The 24,353-nt window shown below is 33.7% G+C and overlaps 1 protein-coding gene across 1 annotated transcript; it reads right to left on the minus strand.

Moving 5' to 3' along the window:
• Nucleotides 1-661: 661 nt before the first annotated feature.
• LOC106140488 (uncharacterized) lies at nt 662-22,639 on the minus strand. Its single transcript, XM_013342087.1, has 6 exons — nt 22,586-22,639; nt 21,760-21,870; nt 21,300-21,335; nt 18,272-18,327; nt 17,499-17,574; nt 662-721 (listed from the first exon to the last, which is right to left on the minus strand). The coding sequence occupies exons 1-6, from the start codon at nt 22,637-22,639 to the stop codon at nt 662-664; spliced, it is 393 nt and encodes a 130-aa protein (XP_013197541.1).
• Nucleotides 22,640-24,353: the final 1,714 nt, after the last annotated feature.

Raw genomic sequence — 24,353 nt, forward strand, 5'->3', positions numbered from 1 at the left:
ATCGCCTATAAGAGAATTCCTCAGACTACACCTTAGTCATCTTATATGAAATCGATGGGAAAAATATGGAGTGGTCCTATTGTAATATGCCGGGAACCACACGGCATATACATATTTAGACATATCAACGTATAGCCCAAACCTCGGGGTCTAGAGAGTTTAGTTGTTTAGCATGAAGGTTCCATGTAGTTTAGGGCTGCACAAAGATAATTTTTCAAAATTACCGCAGATAAGAATATTCAAGGGATTATTCGTTTAACGCGGATATACTTTAGTTACTTTGTAATTCATATTTCTAACAAGTTTCCTTTCGAAAATAGGTTTCTACCCAATAAGGAAAATAAATAAAACAAAATAATCAATTGCTTGCTACTTAAAAATTTATTTGAATATAATTAAACATAAGGTCCATATTCATTGCGTTGTCGTAAGTAGAGTAAAATGTGAGTGTGGTATTACATTTGCAATTTCATTCATAGGAACAAATTTTAATTTTGGAACGAATAATGCAATTACATTTGTAAAATAAAATTCGATTTCAGAACTTTGTCAAATGCAATTTTAAAATTGTAAATACATTAGTATTATGTAATTTGGAATCGGAACTACTTTTGCAATTGTAGTACATAATATATTCGTTGGGTAACATTTGATTTTGGAATTACTTTTTATATTCTTGGTGTTGATTATCTTCCTCATCGAGTTGTTGTTGTTGCTGACGCTGTGGAATAAAAAAAAAATATTGTTTTTTTTTTGTCACAAAGCGGTTGCAAAGGCTATTTGATAAATCCTAATAAAAGTTAGATACTATAAAATTAAATATTTAAAAAATGGTTTATTATACTTTGTGCAGGTAAAATTCCAAAAGGACAACAATATGTTAATTTTGTTCACCCAGGTGATATCAAATAGATATATGATATGTGACTTAGGTGCACAGGGTTAAATTATAAGTCACTGGAAATTTTCTTTAGTAAACTAAAAATTATTTTTGATGTGGGCGTTGAAAAGAAAAAAAAAACCATAGGTATTTTCCGACTGCAATTAGTATAAACCTTATGGTAAGACTCATATTTTGTTACAAAAAACATTTAATTAAAGATATAAACGTACTCTTCGAATTGTCCTCCTTTTTGTCAAGTTGGTTAAAAAGGAGTACCTAAGTACAGTTTTTATAATGAATATTCTCCCTAAAAAGCCTTATCGTCTCGGTTAACCCCCCTATGAACATTTATGTAACAGGCAGTCGCTTTGCACTATAAAAAGGATCACTTCATCTAATTTCCGTGGATATCTCAAGAAGCATTTAGAAGTAGTTGCATTAGTTTAAAGGGTTTATTTCCAAATTAGTATTTCTGTCACAAGAGGTCACTTGTGCAGCCTTTTGAGTGATGCAGCTTTACTTTGTTAAGTCCACTGTTAACAAGGTCACGGGAGTCAGACGGGAATCTCGTAGTGTGACCTGACTTACCCACTCCTGTCAACGTAGCATTGCACGCGCGACGCCGTTTTTATCGCGCGAAAAACTGTAGCTATCCCGTTTCACGTGAAAATAAAAAGTGAAACAGCTATAGTTTTTCGCGCGATAACCTGACCTTGGACTCCTCACAAGAGACGACACAACCAGGATAACGCTAAGAGACTAACGCTAACAAACACCATATGAGGTGGTCACGAGTATAGTATGGTTGAGCTTTTACCTTATCCCATTCCTATTAAGTTTTTTTAATAACATTCATAAACGTGAGCAAAATGCTCTACGCGCGAGTGCCCGTGTAATTTCTAGAGGCTCGGGTGCTGGCGGGTTAATAATTGGAAAGAATATAAAGTGAAAGGTAGAGAAAGGGGAATGCTTAGATCTGAATAGATTATATCAAATTCAAATTCAAACTTTCATTTGCATAATATGAGTACAACAAGGTATTAAATATCAATATCAAGTTAATAAATAAAGTAAGTTATTCTTTAATATCAAGTTGACTAAACCAATATACAAGGAGTGTGTGGATTGGAAGGTCAAGACGAACGTACCTTGATCAAATACTGACCGTCCTAGTCAGGTCATGAGTGCCCTAAACCGATAAAGTTACATGAAGAGAGTTATAAATGTAAACGATGCGAAAGAAGCATGTGGGGATCGTGGCAAGTGGAAATATCTAGTCTCTGTCTACCACTCTGGGAAAGAGGTGTGATTTTATGTAGGTATACATGTATTTTTTTAATCCGTTAATTACTTACCAGCTGGTAAAGCACCTACAAAAGAAATGCACATTAAAGGTTTTTTGTAAATTAAATTAACCAATAATCAAATTCTTAAGAGATTTTCTTACTAGGTATATTCTCGGGATGATGAATTGAATTGAATTGTTGCTAATCGGCGAGGTCGAAAAGTAAATTAACACTTACTCGATTCAGATCAGGGCGTCTTTGATTCAACTGTAATTTGAATTGAAACAGAAAATAAGTGTGGAAGCTGACGACGATCGTAATCAAGAGTTATTCCAATATTGACATACATACATATGGTTACGTCTATATCCCTTGCGGGGTAGACAGAGCCAACAGTCTTGAAAAGACTGAGTGGCCACGTTCAGCTGTCTGGCTTGATGATAGAATTGAGATTCAAATAGTGGCAGGTTGCTAGCCTGTCACCTAAAAGAAGAATCCCAAGTTTATAAACATATCCCTTAGTCGCCTTTTACGACATCCATGGGAAAGAGATGGAGGATTTCAAGACTGTTGGCTCTGTCTGCCCCGCAAGGGATATAGACGTGACTATATGTATGTATGTATTCACACAGCATGTTTGTACGATTAAACTGAGTAGATTTAAAAAAAACATAGGTATTGTAATAAGCGATTTTTTTTCAGACCACACGGCTTATCAACTAATTTGTTAAAAGGGTAAATTTCTTTTACACTAAATTTTTATTTCACCTTGTAAAGAAAGAGCTTTGCAAACGAATAATAAAATCGAAAAAAAATGAACTCATTTTCTCTACTGGTAGTAGAGGAAGATAATAATAAAATAATCGAATCATTTTCGTTAATTATTTTTCAATGAAAGTAAGTAACGGATGATTTTTCTATTTAATAAGACTCACTTGCAAACTTTGGTGGCCGTGCTGTTGGTACTGAAAACAGAATTATAAGCTAGCTATTTAAGAATAATCATATTATTTTACAAAATCAAATTCAAATTCAAATTTTTTATTCTATATCGCTTAATAATTGTCGAAAAGTTTCGTTTCACAACATTGGTTGACGTCAAATAAATTATTTAAAATAAAGTTTACTGCCGCTTCCAAAGCGTTAGTGCAGAAGAAGCGGTAACAAACTGCACTGCAGCATTCAAATGTTAATTAAGTACGTACAACAATGTTTATTATCTTCACCCGGGCGATATCGCCCACATAGATACCTACACAGATTGAAATGAACCCAACAATTACGTAATTTATAAGTTACAGAATATTTTAATTTAATATTGATTTAATTTTATCTGCTTATTTAATTTTATTGAAAATTGTATATGGATCTTTATTGTCTGAAATAAATGAATTTTATTTATTTATTTTACTTATAGATTAAACAAAAGTATAATTTTAAGATTCCTCCTTTTCCTCTTGGCTATAGGCCCGGTTACATCCTCGCCACTCTGGAGAGGAACCTGGAGTATGTTTTAATTTTAAGATAGACTAGATAAGGTAAAAAAAAATAGAATTATAAGCTCGGTATATAACAATAATAAATAATGCGGAAATTAAAATAATATTATAAAAAAGAAAATGCTCATTTAATAGTATAGAATAGATTATTAGCCATTATTAAATATTTTTGGAGTGAAGAGTTATAATTATTTAGTAATATATTTAATTGTTAAATGTACCTAAGTACTTTTGAAATAATCACCGAGCTTGCATGAAGTGAGTTATGAATGTGGAGGTAGCGACAAAAGTATGCAGGTATCGTGGCAAGTGGAAGGATGAAGTCTCTGCCTACCCCTCCGGGATAGAGGGGTGATTAGGTAGTATAGGTTCCTTTGGATTTGAAACTCACCAGTCTCTGCCTGTCATCATAACGGTTCGTCAACCTGTTGTGGAGCTAAACAGAAAATGTTATTTTTTAAACAGAACATGTTATTTTTTAAAATGAATACACTTAAAATACACATTCCCATCGTAAAAGGTGACTAAGGGAAAGGCTAATTAACTTAGTATTTTTCTTGCAGGCGATGGGCTAGCAACCTGTCACTATTTGAATCTCAATTCCATCATTTAGCCATGCAGCTGAACGTGACCTTTCAGTTTTTTCAAGACTGTTGGTTCTGTCTACCACACAAGGATATAGACGTGACTATATGTAAGTATGTATGTATATCTTACAACCTTAACAATAAATATATATGAAATATCCGACAAAATGGTTCTTTTAGTAAATTATATAAGCTTTTCAAATGTTGCTAAGATTAGACGAATAGTTAAATAATGCTTTTCTGTATTGAGTTTTTTAAATTTCCTATTTAAAATAACTAGCTTTTGCGCGAAGCTTAGCTTCCGTGGGAATAACTAGAAAAAACTATCCTAATGTTTGAAGGTTTTGTATGTCTGTGCCATATATCATTAAAACTGTTCAGTACTTTTAGAATGTTATCGTTCACACAAAATAAAAACATTAACTTTTTTCATATATTTGTACTTATAAATATATAATCTGTTTGTAAGTTTAAAAAAAAGTTGAACGTATAGGTACATTCAAAATATACCTATAGGAAATTGTCATAAATCCATCAGATTACTTACATCTGAATATCTGTGTTGATAATTATCATTTCTGTCATCTAACAGAGTCTGAAAACAAAAATATGTATTAATGCATGTAGGTAGATACATCGTTAAAAAATATGATTATAAAGCATTTTCCGAGGGTTAAGAAAACTTTATAATGATACTAGAGGCCGCCCGCGACTTCGTCCGCATGGAAACCCTATCAATCCCGCGGGAACTCTGGGATAAAAAGTAGCCTATGTGTTATTCTGGGTCTTCAGGTACCTACATACCAAATTTCATGGTAATCGGTTCAGTAGTTTTTGCGTGAAAGAGTAACAAACATCCATACAAACTTTCGCCTTTATAATAGTAGTAGGATGTATAGTTCTACATTTATTCATGTTTTTTAATGCAGACAATGTCCATGATTTAGATTTAAAAGATCTTTATTTGTTTATTGACGTCCGATGAAAATGCTGCAGTGTAGTTTGTTCCGCCGCTTCTTCGACACATGCGCTTTGGAAGCGGTGGTAGTTATAATTAGATTAAAGTGATGTGACGTCAATAAGTGATACCTTGTATCCAATTTTGAAAATAAATCTATTCTATTCTACGAGTATTCTATTCTATAGATGGGGTCAAAATGTTCTCCAGTGGAGACCTGGTACCGGAAAGCGGAGTAGTAGGACGGCTCCTCGCGAGATTCAAATTCAAATTCAAAATTTTTATTCATTACTATAGGATAACAGTATCCTTAATAATTAATATATCGCTTAATAATTGTCAAAACGTATGGTTTAACAATATTGGTTGACGTCAAATAAATTACTTAAAACTAAGTTTACTGCCGCTTCCAAGGCGTCAGTGCAGAAGAAGCGGTAACAAAGTGCACTGCAGCATTTTCTTCAACAACGTCAACTTCACAATATTAATTAAACTTAGAATATAATGTGGACGAGAGAATACATTGTTCAGATTTGTATATTTATGAGATTTAATATTGAAAATATATATATATATTGAGATGAACTGATGACCTGGTGAAGTTCGCTGGGAAATGTTGGAAGCAGGCCGCCTCCAATGTAGAAGTTATTGAAAGAGGCCTATGTTCAGTAGTGGACGTAAAATAACTTGCCACGATCCCTGCATACATATAATCACGTCTATATCCCTAGCGCGGTAGACAGAGCCAACAGTCTTGAAAAGACTGATAGACCACGTTCAGCTATTTGGCTTTAAGATAGAATTGAGATTCAAATAGGGACAGGTTGCTAGCCCATCGCCTAAAAGAAGAATACCAAGTTTATAAGCCTACCCCTTAGTCGCCTTTTACGACATCCATGGTAGAGAGATGGAGTGGTCCTTTTCTTTTTCTATTGGTGCCGGGAACCACACGGCATCCCTGCATACTTACTTCGTTCATTCGATATTCAAAACTCTCTCCATACCAGCTCGGTGGTTTAAAGTATTCTTGACCTGACCTTTCGCCGGAACGTTGATAAAGGGGACATAAATTAATTTTGGATGTATGTACCTGGTGATCTAGATTCGATCTATCCTGATATAAAGCCTGTAATTCTTGCTGCAAATATTGTAACTGCAAAAAAAGAAAAAATGAGCAGAACTATTTCTGTACAATTTTTTGAATTAATGTTTTTTTTTTCACACGAACTTTTAATGTTCTATATCAAATTGTCAAGATTTGATAATTGATCCAAAAGTTAAATATCATCGATGTTTCTCTCAATTTTATTTCCTCTTCTAATTCTAATATAATGCTTATCTTCCATATTTTGTGATATTAATATTTAGGTATATTATATACTAGAGGCCGCCCGCGACTTCGTCCGCATGGAAACCCTATCAATCCCGCGGGAACTCTGGGATAAAAAGTAGCCTATGTGTTATTCTGGGTCTTCAGCTACCTACATACCAAATTTCATGGTAATCGGTTTAGTAGTTTTTGCGTGAAAGAGTAACAAACATCCATACAAACTTTCGCCTTTATAATAGTAGTAGGATATTGTGTATTTACTATTGTAAGGTGAAAAGCACCCAATGTTATTCTTTAGGCTCCTAACTATACATACATATGTACAATCTTTCATGCAAATAGGTTCAGTGGTTAGGACGTGAAAGACAAACAAACAACTACACATCTACAAGTATATACATATAATAAAACAGTAAAAATATTTTGTCTGTACATTTAGTATTTTGAATGAAATGGATAATTTTATTTTAAACTTTTTGTTTGTCTGTCTGTATCTGACTGTATGATCAAGATTCAACTCGAAATTTACGCGGACGAAGTCGCGGGCAGCATCTAGTTTATAATAATACTAAGTATGGTTTTACCTCTCTGTCTTGATCCAGTTGGTGTTGGTAACGTTGTTGCTGAAAAATATACAAACATACATACATATTTATACATTATTATTTGAATCTCAATTCCATCATTGAGCCATACAGCTGAATTTGTCCTGGTGGCTTTCAGTCTTCAGTCAGTCTTTCCAAGGCTGTTGGCCCTGTCTACCCCGCAAGGGGTATAGACATGATATATATACTGTATGTATTCAGTCTAATCAATGCATTTTAAATGTAAATAAGTACTTAATGAAGTACGTATTATTTACTATTTATAAGACTTCGCAGCCGTTGGAATTTTGGAAATAGCCTAAGTAATACACGAAGATGTAGTCTGTTTGTGTGACTTATTTCATCAACATCGATCGAGCGGTTTTGAGTTTATCACTATAAACAAAATAAATATTTTTTTAATTTTTTTTTGTATAAAAATTAACTTTTAAAACATCCCCACTTACTTGATGGCGGTCAGACCCATAATGTAGCTGCAAAAAAAAAACAAATATTAAATAACTAGCTGTTCCCGCGACTTCGTCCGCGTGGAATAGTTATTTTGGGCATCATTGAAGCCCTCAAGGATGAATAATTTTCCCAGATTTTTTTTCACATTCTCCTTTATTTCTTCGCTCCTTATTATTGCAGCGTGATGTTATATAGCCTAAACCCTTCCTCAAATCAAAGCTATCACTGTACTTAGTATTTAAATTCAGCCTGATACATTCAGCATTTTTAATGTAAATAAGTACTTAGTATTTCTACTATGAGACTTCGTCCAAGGCTTCGTTACCAGTGGGATTTCCAGTAATAAATGAAGTCTATGTTAAAAAAACAATAAAAAAATGAATAAAAAAATGTTGCATAATAATATTACCTCATTATCACGATCCAAAAGATGATGTTGTTGGTGTTGCTAAAAAGATATATAATTTTATTATTTAAACTTAATTACTCAAACAAAAGATATCTATTTCGAAGGAATATGTTGGCAATATTTCCCTTTCCCGTGGGAAACAGTAACTTATGTTACTCTAAGGAGGCTATTCTATATCTGTGCCAAGTTTCGCCAAAATCGGTCGCGTAGTTTCTGAGCTTCTCATTACAAACAAAAATACAAAAACATAGCATAACATCGTCTAGTCTCTTTCCGTGACTAATTTCATCAAAATCGGTAAAGCAGTTAGGCACGAGAATAAAATCTCTACTTACTTGACGGCGATCAGAACCATATTGGTGTTGCAGGTGCAGCTGTAAATAAAAAAAAATTATTATAAGGCCCAATCAATTACTTATACTTATTAACTTAACTTATTAGCAATTCTTGTATATATGTATATAATCAGGATCTCGGAAACGGCTCCAAACGATTTTCATGCAAGTTACAGATTAGTGGCTTTTCGGCTCAAGGAATCGATTTATCAAGGTCCTAGGTTCGAGAAAAGCTCGGTACCCAAGATATATAAACATTTTAAAAACCGCGTTTTAAGAAAATATATCAGCGCCATCTCAGGTAGACCGAGCAAAGCTCGGTCAACCGGGTTCTTTATAGCCTGTGCCTGCGGCTTCAACTACGTGTAAAATACCTTCTAAGTTCTTCTCAGGGCATGACGAGAAACGAACTTTCTTAAACGACGAGAAACGAAATTTATACAGGGTGACATTTAAAACAACTGCATCCTTTTAAACATAGACTATACCCATGCTTCTGAGCCGTTTGAGCCCATTTTTATTTAAATTAAATGTCATCATTTTCACATTTAAAAAGTCTCAAAAACTACGTCACACGCTTTATTAAAGACCAATAACTACAAAAAGAAATTAAAACTAAACATGTAAATAAATTATTTTTCTAGTATCAAGATCAAGTAAAGTACAGAGTTGTCGAGATCGCTCAGCTGAATGAATTGTGTCGTTGACCTCTGAATCTTACGTGTCGCTTTTCCGCCGGCCGGGGTGATATAACGTATTTATGATCGTGGATTTTGATACTTTTATTTTTATTTTTACTTTCTGAAATATGAACCGATATTTTTCTTTTAACGTTTTTAAATATCCTTTAGATGAATACACTTAACAGTTAAATTTATGCAGTTGAATTGAAAGTCACCCTGTATAACAATTTTACCTCATTATCCCGATCCAAAAGATGATGTTGTTGGTGTTGCTAAAAAAGATATAAAACAAAATTACTCAAACAAAAGATGTCTATTTCGAAGAAATATGTTGGCAATATTTCCCTTTCCCGTGGGAAACAGTAACTTATGTTACTCTAAGGAGACTATTCTATATCTGTGCCAAGTTTCGCCAGTGTCGGTCCCGTAGTTACAGAGTTTCTCGATACAAACAAAATACAAAAACAATATGTTATAAGTATAGATAAATATTGATTAAGTCATAGCATAGCATCATCTTTTAATTAAATTTGTATTTACTACGTTGTAATACCTCTTTTGATTTTTTTATATCATAAATTTAAATGCTGAACGTGGTCTTTCAGTGTATAAGTGATAATAATGTATTTATGTATTTGGTAATTGCTGGAACATAGTGTTTTTATCTTACATGGTATTCTCGGTCTTGTTCATGATGAACAATAAACGTCACGATCCGCAACAGTGAGGAAGAGGATACCATCTTAACGATATTATTTATTTTGTAATCAAAGCTACATACATATCTCTGTACTTAGTACTATTTACATTTAGAATAATACATTCAGCATTTTAAAAGTAAATAAGTGCTTAGTATTTCTACTATAATACTTTGACCAAGGCTTTGTATCCGGTGGGATTTCCAGTAATAAATGAAGCCTATGTTACAGATGAAGTTTGAATCTGTTCCTGTGACTAATTTCATCAAAATCGGACAAGCAGTTTTGTAACCAATTTTTTTATAAACAATTTTAAACAAAACAATAATTTTGGAAGTTATTTATTAACAACAATAATAAAAATAATGGCACGACAATATAATCTCTACTTACTTGACGGCGGTCAGAACCATATTGGTGCTGCAGATGCAGCTGTCAAAAATAAAAAAAAAAACAATTATAAGGCCCAATCAATTATATACTTACTAACTTAACAATATTATAAATTAATATATTTATTTTATAGCTTACGCCTTCGGCTTCAACTCAAATTCAAATTCAATATTGTTATTCATTATTATAGGATACTTCATATCGCTTAATAATTGTCAAATCTTTTGGTTTCACAACATTGGTTGACGTCAAATAAATTACTTAAAACTGAGTTTACTGTCGCTTCTAAGGCGTTAGTGCAGAAGAAGCGGTAACAAACTGCACTGCAGCATTTACATCAACAACGTCAACTTCACAAATATCCAAACTTAGAATAGAATGTGGAAGAGAGAATAAATTGCTTCGTGCTAAATACCTCTTAAGTTCTTCTCAGGGCATGACGAGACACGAACTTTCTGTGATTGTTCTGGGTCTTGGATGTTTATCTATTTATACATACATACATACATATGGTCACGTCTATATTCCTTGCGGGGTAGACAGAGCCAACAGTCATGAAAAGACCGAAAGGCCAAGTTCAGCTAATTAGCTTAATGATAGAATTGAGATTCAAATAGTGACAGGTTGCTAACCCATCGTCTAAAATAGAATCCCAAGTTTGTAAGCCTATCCCTTAGTCGCCTTTAACGACATCCATGGGAAAGAGATGGAGTGGTCCTATTATATTTCGTATTGGTGCCGGTTATCTATTTATCATAAAAAATAGTATCGTTAAGTTGGTATTTCGTTACACAAGTTTCAAACTTACTTCGTGCTTACTCAATCAGTGTAATCTGCCCCATATATAGAAACATATACATATTTTCAATTTATATAATAATTTTACCTCATTATCCCGATCCAAAAGATGATGTTGTTGGTGTTGCTAAAAAAGATTAAAAAACTTTATGATTTAAACAACTACTCAAACAAAAGACGTCTTTTTCGAAGGAATATGTTGGCAATATTTCCCATTCCCGTGGGAAACAGTAACTTATGTTACTCTAAGGAGAATATTCTACATCTGTGCCAAGTTTCGCCAAAATCTTTTGCCAGCAATCATGCAATCAATCAATCGCCAGTTTTGAGCTTAATTGCTTTAAATTAAACGAAACAATAATTAAAAAAATAATGGCACAAGAATCAAGTCTCTACTTACTTGATGGCGGTCAGAACCATATTGGTGCGGTAGGTGCAGCTGTCAAAAAAAAAAAAAACAATTAAGAGGCCATATTAATTTACGAACTTAACGATATTATAAATTTTAAAATTAATATGTTGTACTTATATACTTAATAGCTTACTAATTAATTCTATCCCTAAGCCAAACAGCTGAGCGTGGCTTATCAGTCTTTTCAAGACTGGTGGCTCTGTCTACTCCGCTTGGGATATAAACGTGATCATATGAATGTATGTAATTTACGGCTTTAACTACGTGCTTAATAAGTTTATATAGTAAATTATGTAAAACTCTTTGAATTCGATTCTTTCGAGAGTTTCTTGTATTTACTAAACTACGATGCTTCTGAACTGCATTGAAATTTATTTGCCAGGGTATGATGGAAAACGAACTTTTTCTATTTGGCGTAGGTCTTTTTGATGTTCATTTTTTTATTTTATTATTATTGTATGAAAGATCTTACAAAACATTAAGTTGGTATTAACTTAGCATAGCGAAACCACTAATGATTGAGATTACACTAAGAATTAAGTTAACGTCAATTAATCATATTGTATTACATAGAAGAAGAAAAATAACCAAGAATTGGACAAATACATATGTTTTTTTATTATTTGGTCGCTTATTAATTATGGTTATGACAATATACATTTTTAAGGGAACTAAGGAAATGCTCTTTAAGTTTATATTTTATGTTTTTTGGCAATATATTTACATAAGTACTTAATGATTGAGTATTATATTGTTAAATTAGTATCCCGTAACACCAGTTTCGAACTTACTTCGAGGCTTACTTAATCTGTGTAATCTGTCCCTTATATTATATTTAATTTAAATAATAATTTTACCTCATTATCGCGGTCTAAAAGATGATGTTGTTGGTGTTGCTAAATAAAGATAATCATTATTAATTGCGTCATCTATTAATTATATTAGTTTTAAATTAGGTTTTATTGCCTTTTTTTATTTCGGTATTTTTTTTAATATCATAAAAATTTATATACCATACAGCTGAACGTGGCCTTTCAGTATAGAATATATATATATATTGTATTTCATGTTTTTGGTAACTGCAAGAACATAGTGTTTTGTCCTACCTGGTAATCTCGGTCTAAGTCATGATGAAGCTGTAGAAAAATGAAAAATATATAAAGGTATTTGGTTGTTACTTACCAAAAAGGACAAAAACATCACTTAATGACAACAAAAGTCATAATTAAATCTACTACCGCTTCTAAAGCGCAAGTGAAGAAAAAGCGGCGGAACAAACTACACGGCGTCATTTTCTCCGGATGTCAAGTTACGAATACATGTTAAATTTGAACCGTGGACGAATATTGTTTCCATTAAAACATAATGAATAAATGGGAATAATAATGTACTTAAACAATATAATATTCAAATCACTATATTGCATTTTCTGTGCCTTTAGAAATATTTAATAAAAAAACAATAATAAAAAAAAAATGGCACGAGAATAAATCTCTACTTACTTGATGGCGGTCAGAACCATATTGGTGCTGTAGATGTAGCTGCGAAAATAAAAAAAACAATTATAAGGCCAAATCAATTATACACTTACTAACTTAACGATATTATAAATTTAATATAATATTATAAAGCTGAAGGGTTTGTTTGTTTTAACGCGCTAATCTCAGGAACTACTGGTTGAAATTGAAAAAAAATATCGAGGAAGGCTATAAAACATAACGCTGCAACTATTAGAAGTAAAGAAATAAAGGAAAAAGTAAAGAAATAAAGGAAACTGCGATGCTTTTGAACTTCTTTGAAATTTATTCGCCAGGGCATGATGGGTAACAAACTTTTTCTAATTGGACTGGATTTTGTATGTTTATTTTTTAATAATTTAATCGTTTAGTTAGTATTATATCGTTAAGTTAGTATCTCGTAACACCGGTTTCGAACTAACTTCGAGGCTTACTCAATCTGTGTAATCTGTCCCTTATATTATATGTACTTTAAATAATAATTTTACCTCATTCTCCCGGTTCAAAAGATGATGTTGTTGGTGTTGCTAAATAAATATATTAATAATTAATTATATTAGTTTTAAATTAGATTTTATTTCCTCTTTTTATTTCGATATTTTTTTTTAATATCATAAATTTATATGCCGTACAGCTAAACGTGGCCTTTCAGTGTAGAAGTGATTAATGTATTTCATGTTTTTGGTAACTGCCAGAACATAGGGTTTTGTCCTACCTGATAATCTCGGTCTAATTCATGATGAAGCTGTAGAAAAATGAAAAATATATATTTGGTTGGTACTATTCAATATAAAGAAAATAGGACAGCTTTTAAAAAAAAAACACTTAATGACGTCAACACAAGTTATAATTAAATCTACTGCCGCTTCCAAAGCGCAAGTGTAGAAGAAGCGGCGGAACAAACTACACGGCGTCATTTTCTCCGGATGTCAATTAACAAATACAGGGTGACTTTTAATTCAACTGCATAAATTTAACTGTTAAGTGTACTAAAGGATACTAAAAACGTTAAAAGAAAAATATCGGTTCATATTTTAGAAAGTACGAAATAAAATAAAAGTCTCAAAATCCACGATCCTAAATACGTAATATCATCTCGGCCGGCGGAAAGATCCTGTTAACTTATTTATCCCATTCTATTCCTGAAGGTATTATGTAAATAGTTTTCAGTATTCCTCAGCTCAGCTATTTTTTAACATTTTAAGCATATTATTATTTTTTTTTAAATCACCTGATGATCGTAGTCCCGATGAAGTTGCTAAAAAATATAAAATATTTTTTTTTATTTTGAACACTTTAAATATTCACACAAATATAGTCTATATATAACTCAAGTGCTTTTTTCACTGCGATTTAGTTTTCAAAATGTTAATTATCCATTCAAGGAGGTTCTTAAAATGTAAGACTTTTCTTTAAAATCTTAATTTTATTAACTGACGACTAATCGTCATCGTGATAATGTTGCTGTTGATTAAAAAGGGTTATGTAAAAAAATCTTATTCTATACATAAAATCAAACTGTAACTGACCAATGTCTGTATATGAAAGATATAAATTATAAAAGTTTGTACTCGTATCACACGATAAAGTGCTCAGTTTTTTATAGGTGTTATGCTTATTGTAATTCAAAATCTGGTATAGGTAAGAATATTTCTCCCCTCACCCCACTTAAGGGGCAACACTTGCTTTTTTACATTATGGTAATTATTTTATTATTTTTATTACCCCAAGCTCTAGTGAAAAAAATTCATTACAATCGATCTACTTTTTCGAATTTGTTATTTACCAACAAAAACCTAAATGTTTTCTCTTTAATAATATTTTTAATAATTTTATTTATTGAAAATTAATTTGAATTCTGAATAATAAGATTTACGGAAGAAAATAGTTAATAATTTTTTTTCTACATTTATTAGACCCTTGATATGAAATTATTATTTGGTGATATGAAAAAAATTACTAACATTTCTATTATGGGGAGTAAAACTGATTGTTACTAACGACTTGACTATTTAAACTTTACCTATTTGTGAAATCTGTACTTTTTATTTTTGTCACCATGTAAAATTATGAAATTAGGTACACATCTATCGAAAATCATATCTTTATGTCTGTTTGTCGAATTTTCATTTGCTTATATTTTTACAGCAGTTAGGTTTCTATGAAAAATAAAGAAAAAAAAATTGAAAAAATGTTTCTACACTCGGTTTATCAGCTGATCGGTCTAAGTATGGGAAAAAATTTTTTTTTTATAAATACTGACCTGCGGCCGGAGCCGTTGCGACTGCTGATACTAGAAAATAAAATCAATCAATCAATCATTAATCAGTTTCCTAATTAATATTATAAATGCGAAAGTCAGTTTGTTTGTTACCTCTTTACGGGTTATCTACTGAATTAATCTTCTTAAAATTATAAATAAATAATTAAATATATATATATAATAAGTTTGTTTATGTTTATGCAAATCTATACTAATATTATAAAGTTGAAGAGTTTGTTTGTTTGAACGCCCTAATCTCAGGAATTACTGGTTCGAATTGTAAAATTCTTTTTGTGTTGAATAGACCATTTATCGAGGAAGGATTAAGGCTATATAACATCACGCTGCAACTATTATGAGCGAAGAAATAATAGAAAATGTGAAAAAAAACGTGGGATATTATTCATCCTTGAGGTCTTCAATGATGCCCAAAATAACTATTTCACGCGGACGAAGTCGCGGGCAAAGCTAGTATAAAAATAAACAAATACTTACAAGATGTTGTTGTTGTTGTTGTTGATGCTGTTGAAGACTCTGTAATTGTTGTTGTAAAATTTATTTATTTATGTGAGTAATAAAGTATGTAAATTATTTATTGTCCAATAAAAAAAAATCACATGTAGCCTCTGCCTACCCCTCCGGGAAAAAGGCGTGATTTTGTGTATGTGTGTGTGTGTGTGTTGAAATGTTTGAAAGAGGGTTTTCTGAGGTACGTTTATATCTGTTTATGTTACCTGTGTGAACCCGGGGCGGGTCGCTGGTAAATCATTACATAGTATAAAACAAAGTCGCTATTATAGTCTGTTTGTCTGTATGCTTAAATCTTTAAAATTACGCAACGGATTTTGATGCGGTTTTTTGTAACACGTAGAGTGATTCAAGAGGAAGATTTTTATGTTTAATTTTTTTCGAATTTTGCACCCGTGCGAAGCCGGGGCGGGTCGCTAGTAAATAAATAAATAAATAACTCACTGGTAGTAATTCAAGCTGCTGGGCTAGCTGGTCATATTGTCGAGACTGAAATTATAAGGCATTTGATCATTATATTATTATTACTTCAATATTTTTTTAAATAAGAAAGTAGCTTTTAAACGTGTTTTTTTATAAGTAATTTTACGTCATTACACGTAGGTACTCCTATTGAAATATTTAGTTTTACATTTATTGCCGTGTGGTTCCCGGCACCAATACAAAAAATAATGGGGCTACTCCATCTCTTTCACATGGATGTCGTAAAAGGCGACAAAGGGATACCTTGCAAAGTAGGGATTTTTTTAGGCGATGGCCTTGCAACCTGTCACTATTTGAATCTCAATTCTATCATTAAGCCAAATAGCTGAACGTGGCCATTCAGTCTTTTCAAGACTGTTGGCTCTGTCTACCCTGCAAGGGATATATACGTGACCATATGTATGTATGTATATTATGACAAACAATCATGGGAAAGGCTTAAGAACTTTGGATTATTCTACAGAGCGATCGGCTAGCACTATTTAATTTAATCTCAATTCCATAACAGCTGAACGTGGCCTATAAATCTTTTAAAGTCTTTTGGCTCTATCTGCCCCGTCAGTGATAAAGATGTATGTATTTGGACATCAGAATAAATATGTGGGCTTATGAACATTTACATTCACAGTGCTGTGTGGTTCCCAGCACCAATATAAAAAAGAATAGGACCATTCCATCTCATTTCTCGTGGATGTCGTAAGAGGCGACAAAGGGATAGGCGGTTAAAATTGGGATTCTTATTTTAGGCGATGGGCTAGCAAACTGTCGCTATTTGAATCTCAATTCTATCATTAAGCCAAATAGCTGAACGTCGGCCTGTCAGTCTCTTCAGGACTGTTGGCCCTGTTGGGATATAGACGTAACTATATGTTTGTATGTATGTATGAACATTTAATAACATATTAATGCTGTGATGTACCGAAGTTCGCGCAGGTACTATAGTCTATTGCAGCTAATGTCACGTCATGAGTTCTAGGGCAGTCCTCAAGATGGCTTCTACAACCACGTTCACCTCAAGATGAAATTGAGAGTCAAATATCTAGCGACAGGTTGTTAGCCCATTACCTATATGAAAAATCCCAAGTTTATGAGCCCTTAGTCGCCTTTTACGACAGCCACTAAAAAGATACGGAGTCGTACTTATTGCAAGTAAATCAATTAATGTAGAGCTCCCGACTTCTACGTCAATATACCTATATTATTATACATACATAAAATCACGCCTCTTTCCCGGAGGGGTAGGCAGAGACTACCTCTTTCCACTTGCCACGATCTCTGCATATTTCCTTTGCTTCATCCACATTCATAACTCTCTTCATGCAAGCTCGGCGGTTTCGGGTACTTTATTATTATACCTTACATAAATTGACAATTCCCTTACCCGCAGCGCATGACTTTCCTCATCATGATCCTCATCATCGTCCCGGCGATCATCTTGATCATCGTGATCATCTTGTCTGGAAAATAAAGCGTATCTATTTATTCATTTTCTGTCCAACCAAATTATTTCTCCGGCATGACATTCTTAATTGCCATTCATTATATTTATGTACATATATATATTACGAAATATGTGTTACTCATACATACGTTCATACATATAATCACGTCTATATCCTTGCGGGGTAGACAGAGACAAAAGTCTTGAAAAGACTCATTGGCCACGTTCAACTAATTCGCTCAGTGATAGAATTGAGATTCAAATAGTGACAGGTTGCTAGCACATCGCCTAAAAGAAGAATCCCAAGATATCCCTTAGTCGCGAGTGGTGACAGTGTCTACATAGTATTAATATGCATGGTCTAGCGAAGAAGACAGTAAAAGGATGTAAGATGAAGAAAATGCTGCAGTGCTTCTTCTACACGGCTTTGAAACGGCTTTGGAAGCGGCAGTAACTTAGTTTTAAGTAATTTATTTGCCGTCAACCGTGTTGCCGTGTTGAGAAACCAGAAGATATGACAATAATCAAGTTTTGATTATTGTCATATCTTATTGTCATATAATTGATGTTGAAATGCCTCTAAAATGAATTAAAAGAAAATGTAAGTAATTTAAAAAAAATATATATAATTATTTTTCATCAAAGTATTGATAGACTATCTACATACACTATCAGACACTATGTTACTTCAATTGCTGAGTAAAAATGCATACCCTTGCCTTAAATGGTCCTTTTGTCTGCTTTGGTGTTGCTGCTCCCTTTGGTAATTCTGTAACAAAAAAAAAAACAAATTTATGGTAAAAAGGTTTTATATCTCGTTGTGCCCCTCTGATTTGGCAAAAATGGGCTGATAATAGTTTTTAGTGGGTATGATGATTCGAGCTCGACCGCCGCAAAGGAAAGCTTTTCCGCCAGGCTATATATATTATGCCTCTTGGATAGGGCGGCCAGCAACTGGGCTGATGGCTTTTAACAACAAGGTTCAAGACACAGGCGCGCTGAGTAGCCAGATAATATTGTTGTGGAATGCCTTGCGATCCCAGGCTCCCCCTTAAAATGGCAAGAAGGGCTCACGGAGGTGTTTTAGTTGGTAGATGGATTTGGCGTTTCGAAAAAGGCGAGGTGTACCCAGGGAAGCGCGACGTGAGAGACGATGTTGAGTCGGAGGTTGTATTTATGCTACTCTGAATGACTAACTCTTCGCTGCTATTGGCGGAGCGCGTCGCATTCTTTGCTGGGATTGGCTGATGGCGTGTGACGTAAGAGATGTCGCCACAATTACATATGTCATGCGAAAATCCCTTGTAGGCATCGAAGCTCAAATACTGATCAGCCTTTTATAAGTAACTAGCTGTGCCCGCGACTTCGTCCGCGTAGAATAGTTATTTTGGGCATCATTGAAGCTCTCAAGGATGAATAATTTTCCCCGTTTTTTTCACAAATTACATTATTTCTTTGCTCTTTATTAGTTGCAGCGTGATAACGCAAAAAAAATTTTTTTTCGAACCAGATGTTCCTGAGATTAGCGCGTTCAAACAAATAAACAAACTCTTCAGCTTTATAATATTAGTATAGGGTTAAATAGTTTTAATAACAATTTAGTTTTTATTGTGCAAGCTTAGCTTAGATAAGTGAACCACAAGCCTTAGAATGTCAGAGCAACAACAAAATATCAAACAAGATAGTTTTAAAAGTCTGACTACGTTGTATCAAAATTCTTTTAACCTGGCAGGCGACTCTTATTATCAGTTTTAACATTTAAAACATAAAACGACATAAAATATACACATTTATTTTTGTTTTTTATATCAATTTATATCTAGATGGGTTATGTTTCCAACCGTATTTATAACGTAAGCACTTATATTATAAGCTTGTTTCTGTAAAGGTCCCATAGAAATCGAAATTATGACAAATCCGTTAATTTGATTAGACACGACATCCCAATTCGTTTTTTTACACACAGACAGACAATTACTTACATACGAGTCCACTAGATCGGCAAGTTTACTAAGCAGTTTCTGAGGGATGTTAAAATTTCCTTTAACTAACACTTTCCACAACATTTCTGACATATTTTTATTTGACACAAGCTTTTACCCGCGACTTGGATCGCATTAGATAGTTTTTTGACCAGATTTTATGATTGTTTAATACGACGCCTTTTACGACATCCATAGTAAAGAGATGGGGGGGGGGGAGTCCTTTTCTTCTTCTTTCTGGGATTCTTCTTTTATGTGATGGGCTAGCAACTTGTCTCTACCTATCTCAATTCTATCATTAAGCCAAACAGCTTAACGTGGCCAGTATTTCAAGACTGCTAGTTCTGTCTACCCCGCAAGGGATATAGACGTGATTATATGAATGAATGAATGATTAATACGACGCACATATAATACATTATAATCGGCCCACACGGAAAAGTATTTTTTACCATAGGAATGTGTTGTTTTCTCATGATTAAAAATAGATGTCCCTTTCCAGGTCTAAAATTTATCTACATACCAAATTTCATCTAAATCAGTTCAATAGTTTCAGACAGACAGACTTGCTTTTACTTTAAAAATATTAGTAAATTTTAATAAAGCATGGATTATTTTGACGTTATTAGTATTAAAAAGGACCCTACTTTTTCATAATTAAAAATTTAACATACTAAGAAAGCTTTACTTGGTAAAAAATTTTTTTTATTTGTATAAGATATTTTAAAATAATGATTTTCCTATAATACTTTTGGTTTAAAAACACTTCCACCCGAAAAAATTACATCATTATTTTTTATAAACCGTAGTGTTGTTTTCGTGTGAAAATTAGGAACTGCGAGAAATTAATAATTTCAGATTTTTACTCCTATAAATAATAGTTATGGGTAAAAAAACACTCTAATTAGCCTTTTTAGTAATTAAAGCAAAAGTTTTATAATGTAAGTAAAGTATAAAACATTTATGTATATGCGCCGTATGGTTCAAAGAAAGAATAGGATCTCTCCATCTCTTCCCCTATGGATGTCGTAAAAGGCGATTAAGGGATATGTTTATATACTTGGCATTCTTATTTAAGGCGATGGGTTAGCACTGCCCCTGTCACTATTTGAATCTCAATTCTATCATTAAGCCAAACAGCTGAACGTCGCCTATCAGTCTCCCCTTAGGTTCCTCTGCAAAGATTGCGGAGGTCAGATGGGAGTCGCTTCGTGTAAAAACCTGACTCGCCTAATCCAGGATCCATGGTCAAAGGCAAACCCTGGGCCCTCCAACTTCCAAAGTAATGAGAATGCAACCGGAACTAAAGCCAGGAGGAAGTAAAAGACTATTCTTTCCAGAAATTCACACGTGAGCGAATCCCTGGCCAGAAATCTGAATGTTTTATTCATAGAATTTATTATATTATAGTGCCGTGTGGTTCCCGGCACCAATGCAAAAAAGAATAGGATCACTCCATCTCTTTCCCATGGATGTCGTGGAAGGCGACTGAGGGATACGCTTACAAACTTGGGATTCTTTTCTCAGGCGATGGGCTAGCAACCTGTCACTATTTGGATCTCAATAATATCAACAAGCCAAATAGCTGAACGTGGCCGATCAGTCTTTTCAAGACTGTTGGCTCTGTCTACCCCACAAGGGATATAGACGTGATCATATGTATGTACGTAGAATTTATTGACTAGATTTTTTTAATTAACTATAGTAACAGTAACAAGAGTTTTTTTTTTTTGGTAAATTATATACGTTTTAACTTTACCTGTCTTAAATCATCGTTTTCATCTTTGTCGACCACCTGGAATTAATTATAAAAATTAGAAAAAATAAGAAAATATGCTTAAAATTACTTAGTTTTTTATTTATTTAAAACTTTATTGCACGAAATGTGGTTTCGTGTGGTTCCCGGCACCAATACAAAAAAGAACAGGACCACTCCATCTCTTACCCATGGATGTCGTAAAAGCCGACTAAGGGGTAGGCTTATAAACTTGGGATTCTTTTTTAGGCGACAGGCTAGCAACCTGTCTCTATTTGAATCTCAATTCTATCATTAAGCCAAAAAGCTGAACGTGGCCTTTCAGTCTTTTCAAGACTGTAGGCTCTGTCTACCCCGCAAGGGATAAAGACGTGATTATATGTATGTATAGTACAAAGGTGCTACTTATTTCAAAAGAAATCTTGTTAAAAGAATAATTGTTTAATGATTATTATTTACTTACGCTCAAATTGACGCTCTGAAGTCGCCTTCGTGTGTCAGGTTGCGGCTGTAACTGCGCCTGCGCCTGCAACTGTGACTGCAACTCTGACTGTAAGTCTGTCTGCAACTGCGACTGGAAAAAATCAACATACAAACATACATAATTTGTAAATTAAATTTTAGTTTTTAGTTTTCTTTTTTCTTTCTTTTTATAAGTAGTTTTAGTACATACATACATACATATCGTCACGTCTATGTCCCTTGCGGGGTAGACAGAGCCAACAGTCTTGTAAATACTGAATGGCCACGTTCAGCTATTTGGCTTTAAGATAGAATTGAGATTCAAATAGTGACAAGTTGCTAGCCCATTGCCTAAAAAGAATCTCAAGTTTGTAAGTCTATCCCTTGGTCGCCTTTTACGACATCAATGGGAAAGAGATGGAGTGGTCCTATTCTTTTTTGTATTGGTGCCGTGAACCACACAGCCACGGTTTATAAGTAGTTTTAGTTTTAATTTGATTTAATTGCAAGCATACATACATCCATACATATAAACAGGTCTGTATTTTTTACCGAGCCGTGTGGCACATCACCAATAGAAAAAATAATAGGACCACTCCATCTCTTTCCAATGAACGTCGTAAAAGGCGACTAAGGAATAGGCTTAAAAACTTGGGATTCTTCTGCAGGCGATGGACTAGCAACCTGTCACTATTAAAATCTCAATTCCATCATTAACCCATTCGGCTAAACGAGACCGCCTTTCAGTCTTTTCAAGACTGTTGGCTATGTCTACCACGTACGGGATAAAGACGTGATAAATGAATAAAAATATGAAGAAAACTTACCGGCAAGCAGGCCACTGATGCTATGGTCACACAAAGAAGTGCTAAAACCCTCATTTTTCCAAGAATTGAACTACGCCATCCACTCCGCACGTATCGTTTTTAAAGCGATTTTTCGTACGCGTATCGAATCGCTTTTAATTTGTCACTAGTCGATTATTAAGTGTGTAATTTGATACAAAACTCGATTAGGTATACTCATGCGGCTTTTTAATTAGTATATGCATGTTTTGATTATAAATTCGACACAGTTTTGTCGTTTTCGTCGTGCCGTGTGGTTCCCGGCACCAAATTAAAAGGAATAGGACCAATCCATCTCTTTCCCAAGGATGTCGTAAAAGGCGACTAAGGAACAGGCTTAAAAACTTCGGATTCTTTTTAAGGCATTGGGCTAGCAACCTGTCACTATTTGAATCTCAATTCTATCATTAAGCCAAATAGCTGTTAATAATAATTTTAAGAGTGGGTATGAAAAATAGATGTCGGCCGATTCTCGGACTTACTCAATATGCTCACAAAATTTCATGACAATCGGTCAAGCCGTTTCGGAGGAGTACGGAAACAAACATTGTGACACGAGAATTTTATGTATAAGATGTATCCATAATATAATTTTGTCGTTACTCTGAGTCCATCAGTGGTTCAGTAGTTAAAGTATCCGGATCAAAAGCGTGTTTGTACCATGGTGGATAGGTTCGAATCCCACCGTCGCCATACGTACAGTTTCTGAGTCAGTTGTATTGTTCCTACGTCGTGGGAAAACATCGCACTTTTAGACAATAAAACTAAAGTGGTCTCCGAAACTTTAGAATAGATACATACATACATATATGTCTTATCTTATATATAGGTAATCACGTCTCCATCCCCTGCGGGGTAGACAGAGACAACAGCCAGGAAAAGACTGATAGGCCACGCTGTTTGGCTTGATGATAGAATAGAGACTCAAATAGTGACAGGTTGCAAGCCTATCGCCTAAAAGAAGAATCCCAAGTTAATAAGCCTGCCCCTTAGTCGCCTTTTACAACATCCATGCGAAAGAGATAGAGTGGTCCTATTCTTTTTTTTGTATGTATGTGTAAGTATCTATTGTACACCTTCTTTTGTTAAGTGGGTTTAAACTGACTGTTAAAACCAGGGACACGTACGGAACACATTTAAGGGGCCCGTTAAAACGACATTTATGAGTAAGTACTAATGGCGTTCTCAAGGGGGCGTCAGTTTTAATTACTGTCTCTGTGTTAAATGCCTTTATGTTATGCTATATGTAAATAGGAAAAGCATTGTCGGGAAATTTTTGGAACTAGCTGATGCCTGCGGCTTCGTTTGCGGGGCTGAACGATTTTTGTTAAGATTTCATGTCTATATTTTTTATTATTGGTTCAGTATGACTCTGTAATAAAGTTCTCAATAGAAAATACTCATCAGGCTGAAATATTTTTAAAGGATAAAATTTAACAAATTACAAAAAGCCTTTCTTAATTTGTTAAATTTTAGCTGAACCATCATGCTTCTCAACGTGTGTGTAGTGGATAGATGTAGTCTCAACGTGGGCCTTTCAGTCTTATCGGGACCGTAGGCTCTGTCTACACCGTAGGGGTTTCTACATCGACAGATATAATATTTTTATGCATATAATAAATGTTTTTCACCCATGTTCACATATGTCACTTTTATTGTCTTGAATTATTGCGAATGAATTCTATTATGCAAATAAAAGTTTGAATTTGAATATTTATGTTTGTACATCATAAAAAAAGTTTAAAGACGT

This window comes from Amyelois transitella, chromosome 27 (genome assembly GCF_032362555.1).
Source record: "Amyelois transitella isolate CPQ chromosome 27, ilAmyTran1.1, whole genome shotgun sequence".
NCBI lineage: Eukaryota > Metazoa > Arthropoda > Insecta > Lepidoptera > Pyralidae > Amyelois > Amyelois transitella.

Excerpts from the sequence above, each read along its gene's own strand:
- LOC106140488 (XM_013342087.1), bottom strand. The coding sequence starts at position 22,639 with ATGAGGGTTTTAGCACTTCTTTGTGTGACCATAGCATCAGTGGCCTGC. Across the intron at positions 21,871-22,585 it reads CATCAGTGGCCTGCTTGCCG|TCGCAGTTGCAGACAGACTT; the intron begins GTAAGTTTTCTT and ends GATTTTTTCCAG. Across the intron at positions 17,575-18,271 it reads AAGGACCATTTAAGGCAAGG|ACAAGATGATCACGATGATC; the intron begins GTATGCATTTTT and ends TTTATTTTCCAG.